Source organism: Cyanidioschyzon merolae, chromosome 17 (assembly GCF_000091205.1).
Source record: "Cyanidioschyzon merolae strain 10D DNA, chromosome 17, complete genome".
Taxonomy (NCBI): domain Eukaryota; phylum Rhodophyta; class Bangiophyceae; order Cyanidiales; family Cyanidiaceae; genus Cyanidioschyzon; species Cyanidioschyzon merolae.
In genome coordinates this window covers 76112-88279 of record NC_010143.1, presented here as the reverse complement: position 1 = coordinate 88279, position 12168 = coordinate 76112, and the positions used below count along the sequence as shown (strand labels likewise).

Below are 12168 nucleotides of genomic sequence, written 5' to 3'. Positions count from 1 at the left end.
ATAAAAGGAAAGTTATGAAAAAGCAAGTCCACGATCCTGGAGGGCCATGGTCGCCGGCTGCTAGAAAAAAACAAAAAACAGTGCCGAGTCCAGAAGAACAGGGAGAGAAGAAGAACCGAAAGGGGGAGGCCCTACGTCGAAGGCGTCACGAGAGACGACTGTACGACGAGAAGGTGGTGAAAACCTTTCGTCTTGGACATATCAAGGATCCCTACAGGGAAAAGTTGCGAGACGCTATCAAAAAACGTGTCGACTCGTACTCCAAGATTGTTGTCAAGGCGTCGTCAGGACTGATGCATTTGGCAAGGGAGATGTATCGCGACGTGACGGATATGGAAACGGTCGAGATTCCGGACGAGTTTTTCGACAAGACGTTTATTCGACACCTGATGCTTGGTGGAGAGAAAACGCGGAGGGAAAATGTGCTAGTGCACCTCCACGAAAACTTCGCCAAAATCCGCTTCGAGGGTACTCGATACAAGGGCGACTCGAATTTTTACATATACGGGGCGATGAAGTACATCACGAACCTGAAGAACCATTTGACAGTGAACCTCGAACGTTTCATGATACGCGCCGTGTTTGCACTCTACCCGGGCCTATCTCGCAAAGGAACATGGGCGATGATCAATGGCATCACGAAAGATGGCAAGCGTGAAGATGAGGTCGAAATCGTTGACAAGAAAGCGTCAAACTAGTTCACGAATGAAGCTTCTGGAATCCGTGCGGCTATACAAGAGCACCGTGCAGTCTTGGGGCTCGTGAATCCAACAGACAAGATATCAGAGATGAAAAAAGATAAGAAAAGATACTATCGCCTCGTCCTGCGATATTTCGTGTTTCTGGACTGAGAGCTCGAACGCAAGGCAGAAACGAAGCTGAGTGAGGAAAAAAATGAAGCGTGTGAGAGACGGGAGGCTGTCCTAATGGGGAAGCGCTTCAACGTGGTTCCAATGTGCAACATCAAGTCACATTTTGTGAGCATCGATTCCAGAATCCTTTACGGCATCATGAAGGAGATCAGTCCGGAGTTCGATGTAAGGAGGACAGAGTTCACCGGCGAAAACCGGGAGACGTACTGGAAGAATATCTTCGATTTCAAACGGCTCAAAGTCGGCAAACAAAAGATATTCACTGGAATGATCGAAACCGATGGAGTAGCCTTGTGTGTACACTATCGGCGGTTGAAGGCAGATCGGCCAGTCCCTCCCTCAGCTGCGCCCGTGACGAAGGATGAAGAAAAGGAGGAGGCTGGTCCTGCGACGCAGGAGGTGGAGGATAACGTGCATGTCGTTGACGTGGCGAAGGATGGAGATGAGAAGGAGGCGGATCCTGCGACGCAGAGGGTGCAAGATAACGACCTTGTCGTTGACACGACGAAGCATGAAGAAAGGGAGGAGGCTGGTCCTGCGATGCAGGAGGTGGAGGATAACGACCTTGTCGTTTACGCGGCGAAGGATGAAGAAAAGAAGGAGGTGGATCCTGCGACGCAGGAGGTGGAGGATAACGTGCATGTCGTTTACGCGGAGAAGCATGAAGAAACCAAGAAGGCAGGTCCTGTGACACAGAAAGTGCAGGATAACGACTTTGTTGTTGGCGCGGACCCCGGAAACACAAATATCATCACCATCACAGCACCGAAGCGTGCGGAAGATGGTACTGAGGGCAACTTTCGTCAGAAAGACATGCGTCTTTTGAGGTTCTCGAGAGCAAGATACCATCGAGAATCCGGTATAATGAATGCGAGGAAGAAAGTCGAGACATGGAATGAAGGATCACCTGGAAGCTCTGAGCGAGATGACGAGCCGTGGAGCGGACTTTGAAGCTTTTCGGAAATTCATGGAAGTTCGTGTTGCCCATTGGGATGCGCTGTGGGAGGAGTATACCAAGCCCCGGTGGGCTCGTTTCCGAATGAATTTGTATTGTGGGAACCAGCGGGCGTTCGCGAATTTTTCAATGAGTTGAGCGTCCTGAAGGAGGATGAAAGTCAAAGGCTGGTTGTAGCGTACGGGGCAGGACGATGGATGACCCAAAAAGGAACTACGCCAGCTCCAACGACGAGGGTGTACAAGGCGTGCGCAAGGCGTTTTGTTACGATACCTGTAGATGAGTTTCGAACATCGTATACACACCAGGAACTGGGGTGTACACTTCAGAGAGTGGAGATAGAAAAGTGCCAACGGAGCCCTGAGGAAATAGCAAAGCACGGACCGATGACGGGGGAGCAAATGGAAAGAAGGGCGAACGTTCGTGGACTCCTTGCGCTTGTTCGTACAATCAATGGCAACAAAAAACGGATGGAGTATGTGAACCGAGACTTCAATGCCGCTATCCATATAAGGAAATGTGCGGTGCTGGAGGAAAGACCTCCAGATTGGACAAGAGAGAACTTTATTGGACAACCTCTAAAAGTGGAATTATATGAGAAGAAGTTGGAAGCAGTGGTGGATGCCCGGTCCGAAAAGACGGGGAGGCGTCTACACGTCAGTTGGACACGGTCTGTCCAGGGCGTACGGTTCGCCACTGCTGTACACGGTCGGCGTCGTTCATCGCACGTTTTGGGCTCGTTTCGATGAAGAACTGCATTTGCTTTGAGGCTGATCTGCGGAAGGTAAGCACAGTGCTCCGGTGGTGCACAGTGGTTTCGGGGGGTTTTCTCGTTTTCACCGGAGTTTTCGGGCTCGTGACGCTTTTCACGACAGCAGCACAGGCGCTGCGCAACCCGCTGGGCTTCATTGTGATGCTGTATGTCGCGTTTTTCGGTTTGCTGATTATATTTGGTGAAATCGGTCGGCCTCGTTTCTTTTTCCGCCCGTTCGGGTTCTTGAAAGGGCGCTGGGGACGTGGCTTGTTCGAGATGTTCACCGGTTCGCTGGCTATCACGGCTGGTGTTAGCGACAGCGATACCGTGAGCAAAGTGCTCCTAATTGTATCTGGGGCCGTCATCGTCTCTTTCAGTTTCCTCAACGTCTTCTTTGGCAAGAATCATGAGTTTGCGGCGGATGCGGGCCCAACGCACACCACAGCGGCCGCATCAGCATCGTCCGGGTCCACGAAAACGGGGCGCGGCTGGTTCTGGGGCAAACGCCAAGCGTCCGGCACTGAGGACACCGACCAGGCAGACGGACTGGAGAAGGGTGGAGTTTCGGCTCCCGCAGCGCAGTACATCGAGCCGACCACTGACGCATCTTCACGGCGAACGATGAACTCGAGTGCGGTTTCGAGCGGTCACGGCCAGGACTCGGGTGGTGGCTGGCTGACGGAGGCCACGCGGGGTGTGCCTCGGAAACCAGCCTCTGGCAGGGCGTTCACCAGCGAACAAAGTGCAGCTTCTGCGCGCAGTCAGGATCCCAATCGAGCAATTTGAATGAACCTGATCCATTCTACGCCAATGTTAATATAAAAATGGAACAGGTGCATTCTGCTAACTCGGGAGTACATGCTCAACTTTGGATCTATTTCCGCTGTCATCAGCAGCAACCAATACTCGCTTTTTCATCGACTTTTCCCCATAATGCTCTCTCATATCTCGAGCTTTCAAAACGCTGGTCTCATCGTTCACTACAGCTCCGTTGGCAACGTTCGAAAGATATTGATCGTAGCGTCCAAGTCCAGATTTCGCTGTTTGCGGTTGTTGTCAACCTACCTCTTGCACATATGGAAGTTGTGATCTACGCTCTGCTTGTCATTTTCAACAAAGTGATGTCGAGCCTCCGTGCGCGCCTCGTATTGGTGACACCTGGCTGTGGTGAGATGTTCCTAGGAGTCTAGTACACTTTCTCCTGCTCACGGCGTCGCCGTGTGGCGCGTAAACGCTTGTTTTATCGCTTGGTACATTCCTTTGACGAATGCACGAGGATCGGCTTGATGCTGCCCTCCTCTTCCGCGTTCGATGCCGTACTCTATAACCAGGGGCTTCGTCTGGGCGATACCCGTGACGCGTACACTGTTCTATTCGATAGAGGGCTAGTGGAACGAGATCTGGTCCACAATGAAACAAGTACTGGAAGAAAAATCCAGGTTGGCGATCAAACAGAGATCTTTCGATCCGTTCCACAAGCATCATACAGAGCAATGACGACCTCGCCAGCGGAAGCGATCGCCATGGCAACTCAAGTCCGAGTCGAAGACGGTTTTCCGTACAAAATGCGAAGACGGAAGCATCTGGAACCATACATCATACAAGATATCAAGATGACGTGGAATGTCGTTTCATCGATGATTGTAAACCGAGAAGGATTTTTCAATCGAATGGAATCGATTATTAGACTTTGATTGCTCAGCAAACTTTCAGCACGAGCTTGCGAACAAGTCGTCAATGAACGATGTCGCGTTTTTTTTTGTGTCGTCAATCCAGCGGCACGTATTCTAGCGCCGACGAGTTGCCTCGAGACACAAAGATCGAAACATGAAGCATGCGTTATTCGAACATGCTGCATGTTAGCAAATACAAGATGACTCGAGGCATGCACGGATGCATTGCATCATGGTATAGGTTATTTTACGAATTCTTGTTCGAGAGCGTCGCGAATCATCGTGATTCCCGGGAGCTACGGAATTCCAATGGCTACGAATCGAAGGGGCCTCTCCGAGTCGACAACCATGTATACGTATTGTTCGTGTCAATCCGAAAGTTCCTATTTCTGGGTTTCGAATAAGAAGGCGGGACAATTGAAAAAACCCGGAAAAGAAATCGCAACACTGCGACCAGGTGTGTTCCATTTCGTCGTTACCGAGTGCAGCGTCCATACACCAGCGCTTGTGCAAAGCTGGTTCAGCTCCTCTGGAGCAACAAAATGACGTATCGAGTCTTCGGTTTTCTCGAATAAATTAGAGATTCAAGGTATGTTTCCACGTGAAGAAAGACATTATGCTGTTGGGACCAGTGTAACACATCCTGTGGTGCACAGAAAAAATGTACCGTCTGACTCGAGCTGGGGAGAGAGAGGATGACGAACGAGAGCGAGTGACCCAAGGGGAAGTTCGCTTCACCGAGATGTAGCTGGTTGCTTCCCTGCAAGACCATCATCGCCAAGAAATATAAAGTGTCTCGTTCCCGTTTTAAAGTTACCTTAGGCAACTGACTGGGAAGGGAACCCTACGCCCTTGCGATCTTGCACATTCTGGGGATTCTCGCTTGCGATGACGGACGCTGTTCACATGATCGTTTATCTCGCTTCGAACAGACACTGAGAGGACGCGGATGCAAGAAGGCCGAAGCTCGGGCGAGCGGAGCGGCCACAAACGGGTGGTCGTTCCTAGATAGGATTCGATCAAGCTGGAGTATGGAAAATGAATAAAGAGAGCCTCGGGAGAGAGAAAAAGAGATTTCCTGTGTCGTACCCGCGGGATCGTTCGAAAGTCTCGAGGTTCGCTTCCGTCCGAGTGACCGAACAAGTAATTCGAAGCTGAACTTGGCGGCAGAGATCGTGGAAGACGTGAAGAGATGCATTCCCCAAGGCATGTCTCTGAGACATTCTTCCAAGAAGCGTTGGCCTCTTTCGCTGTGAAACGAATTGGTAGAAAAGTGTGTAAATGCTTCAAATTCCCGGCGAAAATAGGATGCACAAGACAGAAGAGGTACACTACGCCCCACGACGTACACTCTCTTGTCTACAAAGCGTGGCTTCATCACTGGTTACGTTCCTTTAACTTACTTGAGTGTCGTGGGCATTCTACGACGCCACGGCATGCTGAGAATGAAAGGAAAGCGAGTGAGGAAATGAAGAGGAAGGTTTAACGCGAAAACCTTAATATCTAAGCAGCCGAAACCAGAAACGGTGCATTCAGTTTCCATTTTCTCTCGGATGGGTTCGGTTCTAGCTTTCAACTGAGCGCATCGCCGAATATCTCGGGGCAAATGGCAGACGAAGAAAGCCTCCCGCCTCTGAAAAATTACGAAAGACTCGTGGGCCAAGAGCCAGGTATTCTGGACCTGGTCGCCGTCGCGTACTCGAGCCCAGGGTCAGATACGTGCCGTTGACCGAAGCAGAAGATACGGCCTCGAGGCGAGGCTCGTTTACAGCACGAGGAACACGCAAAAAACAAGATTCAACAGACAGAGCATGTGACTGCTCGTCTCACCAGATGCGAGACGACGGACTTGGCTTACAAAACGTATCTGCGAGCGCATTTAAGCGTTCTTCCTGAATGACTAAAGCGCAGAGCTCGTTCCGGGTACGAGCGACTGAGGTGCCGTCCGCCCCATATTCGAACAGGATGCAATCCATGGGATCTGCAACCCATGCTGGTGCCAGGTGGCCAAGATACAGCCATCTGGTTCGGAGACCGGGATGCGCGAGCCAAGCATCCGAGCTCTTGTCCAACGTTCGGTGCAGGAAGAAACCACCAAACAGTAGTGCGGGGAATTGCGGAATGTGCATGTGGTGGATAGCTATGAATGCCGGGCGTCGACAGAGTATTCTTGTTGCGCAAGTCGCCTCACGAATTTGAACGAAATGATGACGACGAGGGTCATTACCAATAAAGAAACGAAAGAAAAAGAAAGCAGGTCGTGTGTTTATCTCGGATCCACTATGTGTTGCGCTACGAGAGTGCTAGATTCGTCGAAGACGCTCCCAGCCCAGGCATCAAAGGGAAGCGCGATGACAACAAGTGCCACATCAATCCGGAGCAGTTGAGGATCAGCATCAGAGCGAATCAGCGACTTGCCCCGTTTTGTCGTAAGACGGAACACAAACATCACAGCTCAGTGACAAAAAACACCACACCATCCTTCGAGACCGATGTGTCTTGATGCAAAATGGAGGATGTGGTATCCTAGGTCTCGTATATAACGAGAATTAGATTCTGATACAGTCACACAGGGGAAACTGGGATGAAACGACTGTCTCAGTACGTTTGAGCACGCCTTTTACAAATGCCTTGCAGAGCTTGGGCGTCTACCCCGTCGTCGAGCAGCGCAGCGCAGCAGCATTCAAGATTCCGACGAGTCGACGGACACCTGGTCTGACGGGGTGCTGACCCCGTTTCCAACACTTTCGGAAGAAAGCGTACTCTATGCGAGATGAGCCCTATTCGAGCAACGAGCTCCTGTTCGTTCTACAGAGTCTGCCGCTCCGCGTTGATGGTCGCCGACCCGAAGAGGCCCGGCGCCTTCGTTTCCAGCTTGTAGGCGAGAGCGGCGTCCTCGTGTTCGCCGGCTCGAGTGCGATCACGTTTGCAACCACAACCTGTCGAGTGGTTGCACCGCCGCCGCACCGACCCACCGAAGGATGGATCCGCGTCGTCTACGGAATCTCGCCGGGTGCCTCAGAGCGAACGCTGCTCGAACAAAGCGACGCTGTTAGCTTCTCAGAGGAGGCTGTGTTTCTAGAGCGCATCCTTCGTGAGTCTCGATGTATTGACCCCGAGTCGCTCTGCATAGTTGCCGGCAAATACGCGTTCCAGGTTACCGTGCAAGTCTGTGTCGAAAGTCTGGATGGTAGCGGGCTCTTTTACGCGTCACTGGCTGCGCTCGGTTCGCTACAACGTTTTCGCCGTCCAGACTTTACCATCGAGCGGCACGGGTATGGCGATGAACGGGTTCGACTATTCAGTCCGAGGGAGCGGCCGCCAGTCCCGCTGCAGCTGCAAGTATACCCTGTGATCCTGGAGTATGCTCTGTTTTTCGATGAGCATCGAGGCTCTCAAGAGACATGCTGCGTGCTGGACCCCACGCAGGCGGAGGAAAACGCTTGCCATGCTCGTCTCCGTGTTGTCTACGATGTGAAAAATGAGCGATTGCTTGCGCTCCGCCAACTTGCGGGCGGAATGTACACGGCAGTGACGACGCTATCCAAGCTGCACCACTGGGTGCTGCGAGCATGCGATGACGCCCGTGTCGCCTGGCAAATGCTCTCCACAAGACTCCGACTCAATGCACAGCAACAACGTCCAATAGAGCCGCCCAGCTGGTCTGTTTCCGATGAGACCCCTTATGGTACAGGGGTCAAGAGCGCGCGCTCCAGTGTAGATGCCGATCTGGCATCGGGTCCAACTGCAGCGCAGGGGCAGCTTGGCATCCCGGGACGCCCAAAGCAGCCGCCATATGGAGAGCGCGGGCATCCAGGACTTTGCGAAGGCCAGGAGCGTACCGAAGTCGACGGTGAGTTCGCCGCGGAGCACTTGTCTTCCGGGAAACATACCCAACAGCCTCTCAGTCCCGAGGTCGCAAGCCCACGTCATCGAAGCGCTGTGCTGACGCCACGCGTGTCGCCTGACATCGCTCCCGCCACCATTACCGAGCAGGGCTCGTCTTCTCTGATGGATCTCGCCCGCACTGATCCCGAGCTGAGCCGGTTCACGAGCCCGTTGCCATGGACGGACAAGCGGAAGTCGGACACCGAGGCCTGTAATGTTCCGGTCGATCGTGACGGTATTCTGGTGGAGTCGTCGGCCCAAGTTCGCGCGTCATCCGCCTCTGACATGGAGTATAGTATTTCCTCTGCGGCATCCGAAGACAACTCGACAGATGAGGATCGGATGCAGGACCTGACGCAAGCGGCGAGGGTACCGGTACTACCGCCGCCACCGCCGCCGTCCTCGCGCCGCCCTTATCACCCGAAAAGTTCGCGCTGACCTTGGAACAGTCTTCACCTTGCAGTTTCTGCTGTTGCTGTTGCTAGTGCGTACCGTTATGTAGTGCCTTCGCCACGCGACAATAGTGTCTGCTCACCTCCAGTAAAATCTCAGCGTTAATCGACCTGCTAACTTGCCTCAACAAAGCCATGGCTTGGCGCACTGCCAGCGGTGTCTTTACTCGTGGCGTTGACGGTACCGTCTCACAGCGTCTGCGACAGTTGCTGACTCGCTTAGATGAACTTGTGAACTGGGAACGGTTGCAAAGAGCGAACACGGGTCAACGGCAGCGGGAGATGCGTGTAGACGTGAAGCCTGCGAAGCGTTTGCTGGACGCGCTTGGAAGTCCGCAGCACTGCTATCGCGCCGTTCATATTGCCGGGACAAAGGGCAAAGGGACCCTAGCGGCTATGCTCACGGCGTATCTGGTCAAACAAAAAGGATTCCGAGTCGGAACATATACCTCACCACATGTAGAGCGCATCCAAGAGCGAGTCAGGCTGCAGGGTGCGTGCATCGAAGACGAAGCGCTCGCAGACGCCCTCGAGAGCGCCCTTGCTGCGGCTGATCCATTCCTGCAAGACGGCGTACCGGTGGTCGAGCGTCCTACCTGGTTTGACGTTATGACGGCGGCCGGATTCCTAGCAATGAAAACGGCTGGTGTCGAGTACGCTGTCATCGAGTGCGGCATGGGCGGCGCCAAGGACTCCACGAACGTTCTCGGAGCTGAGGTCTGTCTGCTCACGAGCGTTGCCCTGGAGCATGCGGAGATCATCGGGCCAGGTCTAGCCGATATAGCTCGTGAAAAGGCAGGTATTGCATGGCGGCCGAGTTGTATACTGATCTCGGGCGTCCATCAACCGGAGCTGCGGCAAGTCATTCGGGAGACGGTGGAGCAGTTGTCACCGCCGGCTCCTCGCTCCGTTGTCTTCGTAGACGCGGCTTCCTGGGAAGAGCGCAACCAGTTGATGGCGGAGCGCGCAATAAAAGAGCTCGCAGCACGGTATGGTTGGCTTCAGTGCGAGCCACCGGATTGGTCGCTGCTTCAACCGCAGATGAAGCAGATGCTTCCCGGACGCATGGAGTGGTTTGCGCTCCATCGCGGAACGCTATCGGTGAACGTGCTCGTCGATGGGGCCCATATTCCTGAAACCGTACAACGCCTCCCTTGCGGAGCGTGGATCGTCTTAGCCATGGGCCGCGACAAGCGAGTTGAGGAGTTTACCGAGGCCTTGATGCGCTTCGCACCGCGTGCGATCATCTGCACTCGGGTCGGTGATGACCCATCGTACATGCCGGCTGATGAGCTGCACGAGCGGGCGCATCGCGTTGTTGCCAATCACGCTGCAGCGGTGTCTCAGACGCCGGTGTTCAAAGTGGCACTTCCAGAAGAAGCGCTTCGCCGTGCGGTTGAGCTTGCTGCGACGGCAGCTGGTCCAGAAAAACCGCACAGTGTGGTTTGTATCGGATCGCTCCATTTAGCAGGAATTATACGGAGAACGCTCCTTCGTGACTGGAATACGGGAAGCATCCCGGATTCGCGGACGTCCGCCGCTGAGCCGCCGGCTGGAAAGCCCCAGGCACATATCGCCTTGTGAGCGCACGTATGGGGATATCGCCGGCACTGGTGGCGTCTCGAGCTCATGGACGGTACGGAAGCGATGACTCGAATTCGATGTTGCAGCGAGCGCATATACGACCGGCACCGATCGTGGCCAAGGCCGGCGTTGCTGTACGGGTGCTTGTAAAATCCCAGATTCGGGGTTCCCTTTTACAACAGATCGTCAGTCAATCTCGTGAACCTATGGAGTCATAGACGATGTGAGGTCGACGACTCGCATTAGAAATTACTGCGTGCACGTATACTACCGGTATCCGGAGTGGGCGACAACTCTCTCTCTTGTACGTCAGGTGCCGCCACAATGGACTCAGTGTTTAGGCGATGCGCACGCCTGGACACCGCGGGAGCAGCACCAAGACACTGCCGATACTACTGGTGCATGCGTATAAGGATAACGAACGCACGAGAAATGCATCGCGCTTGTGTCCACAGTGGATCCGCGACGGTGCGCATAACGTCGGTATTCCGTATCTTTACGGAAACATTGAGCATCCCGTTTGTATTCGTGCCGAGGAATCGACGATTTGGTGCGCCTGCGAGCGCGCTCTGGGTCAGGCATCGTTGCGTGCAACATCAAGGCGATCGCCAGTTCTCTCTAGAAAGCCGATCAACTTTCACGGCATTCAAACCTATTTCCGCTACTTATATCCTATGCTAGAATCCTATACAACCTCTCTATACGCTACAGGTTTCGGAAATCAGCGCACTGGCGGCGGGCTCGCCACCAGCGTACGCCACCGAAACAGGTGCTGACCCTGACGAGCCGCCCGCGGTTGCAGGCAATACCAAAAAGTTGCCTCTCTTCTGGTTCTCAGCCCCGTACGGCGCACTGGCCGATGCACAACTATCGGGATAAGTGTATGGTATGTTGGTGTCGTTGCTCGGAAACGCACACGCTAGCACGGAATCGATCGGTAGCGTGACCTGCACGCACGAAGACGAGCCCGTACCGGTCAGTGCGCCGACAACAGCGGGTTCTCTGAGTTGTACGAAAACCTCTCCAAAAACAGCAGAGTCACCTGGAAAAACGACAGTTGCACTTGTCAGTTGTCGACTGGCGTTCTGTGCGCTGGCACTGTAGCGCCCGTAGGTCACGCGCACCTCGACAGGCAGCGTAAACGCGTTCGTTACTCGCGCCGATCGCAGCGACGGCTCGGCTGCACCGCCGGCAAAGCATATGCTCGCCCAGCAGGCAACCATAAACATGAAACTCCAAACACACGAAAAATGCTTCATTCCCGTCCGAGGTATTGCTCCAGCACGCAGCAACAGGAAGCATTCCGACAGTGGCGAACATTCGCGCGCGTCTGGCATCACCGGGGGGCGGCATTCGTTCTCGACTGGGCGGCGCCGGTGCGGGACGTCGCTAACGGGCGCTCTGCGAGAGGCTCGTCGCGATGCCGCGCCTAGTCCCAGTTTGGCGCGCCTGGATCACCGGGGTGGTACGGCGCACGCTCCGTTTTGGACCGGTGCGCGGGGTTCATGCACACGTGGCGCATGGACAGCGACTCTAGGTGTGCGTGCGGTGTGCCTCGCTCTGATCACGCGCGCGCGCGCGCGCGCGCTCACCCACACACTCGACCTCGAGCCGGCGCCCTTTGTGTGGTACAGCAACGCCGTTCTGTCTCCGTGCAGCGACCGTACCGGCGCTATAGGCGCTATTGCTGTCGCGTTCGGCAGGCACTAGGCACACGATTGGACGTACGAAACGACCAGAATATCCGAGAAGAAGTGCAGGTAATGTAACTTGGGAGTGGGGGGTTGATAGATACATTACCGCGCACTGGAAAAAAAGAGAAAAAAAGGTAAGAAAAGAACAATGCGCATGATCGGCGAACGCTGGCCAAAGTAAACGTTTTCTCAATGAAAAAAAACCCACACACTCGAACTCGACGTCGCCTGACGCTGTCTGCGAGAGCGCTGCAGCTCATCGTTCTTGCATGCGCACAGCACGTTCGCACGGACGG

The 12168-nt window shown here is 54.2% G+C and overlaps 3 protein-coding genes across 3 annotated transcripts, besides 2 other annotated features; 2 read left to right on the top strand and 1 right to left on the bottom strand.

Moving 5' to 3' along the window:
* Positions 1 to 2548: part of a sequence feature (repetitive element) that runs on past the window's edge.
* Positions 2549 to 7020: 4472 nt separating this feature from the next.
* Positions 7021 to 8580, top strand: CYME_CMQ035C (similar to exosome complex exonuclease RRP45; the record flags this gene model as incomplete). Its single annotated transcript, XM_005537947.1, has 1 exon — positions 7021 to 8580. One exon carries the CDS (start codon positions 7021 to 7023, stop codon positions 8578 to 8580), a length of 1560 nt encoding a protein of 519 aa, XP_005538004.1.
* Positions 7553 to 8996: a sequence feature (possible transcribed region).
* CYME_CMQ033C (folylpolyglutamate synthase / dihydrofolate synthase) lies at positions 8730 to 10178 on the top strand (the record flags this gene model as incomplete). Its single annotated transcript, XM_005537946.1, has 1 exon — positions 8730 to 10178. One exon carries the CDS (start codon positions 8730 to 8732, stop codon positions 10176 to 10178), a length of 1449 nt encoding a protein of 482 aa, XP_005538003.1.
* Positions 10179 to 10876: 698 nt separating this feature from the next.
* On the bottom strand, positions 10877 to 11437 carry CYME_CMQ032C (hypothetical protein; the record flags this gene model as incomplete). The annotated part of the gene is made up of 1 exon (XM_005537945.1): positions 10877 to 11437. One exon carries the CDS (start codon positions 11435 to 11437, stop codon positions 10877 to 10879), a length of 561 nt encoding a protein of 186 aa, XP_005538002.1.
* Positions 11438 to 12168: the final 731 nt, after the last annotated feature.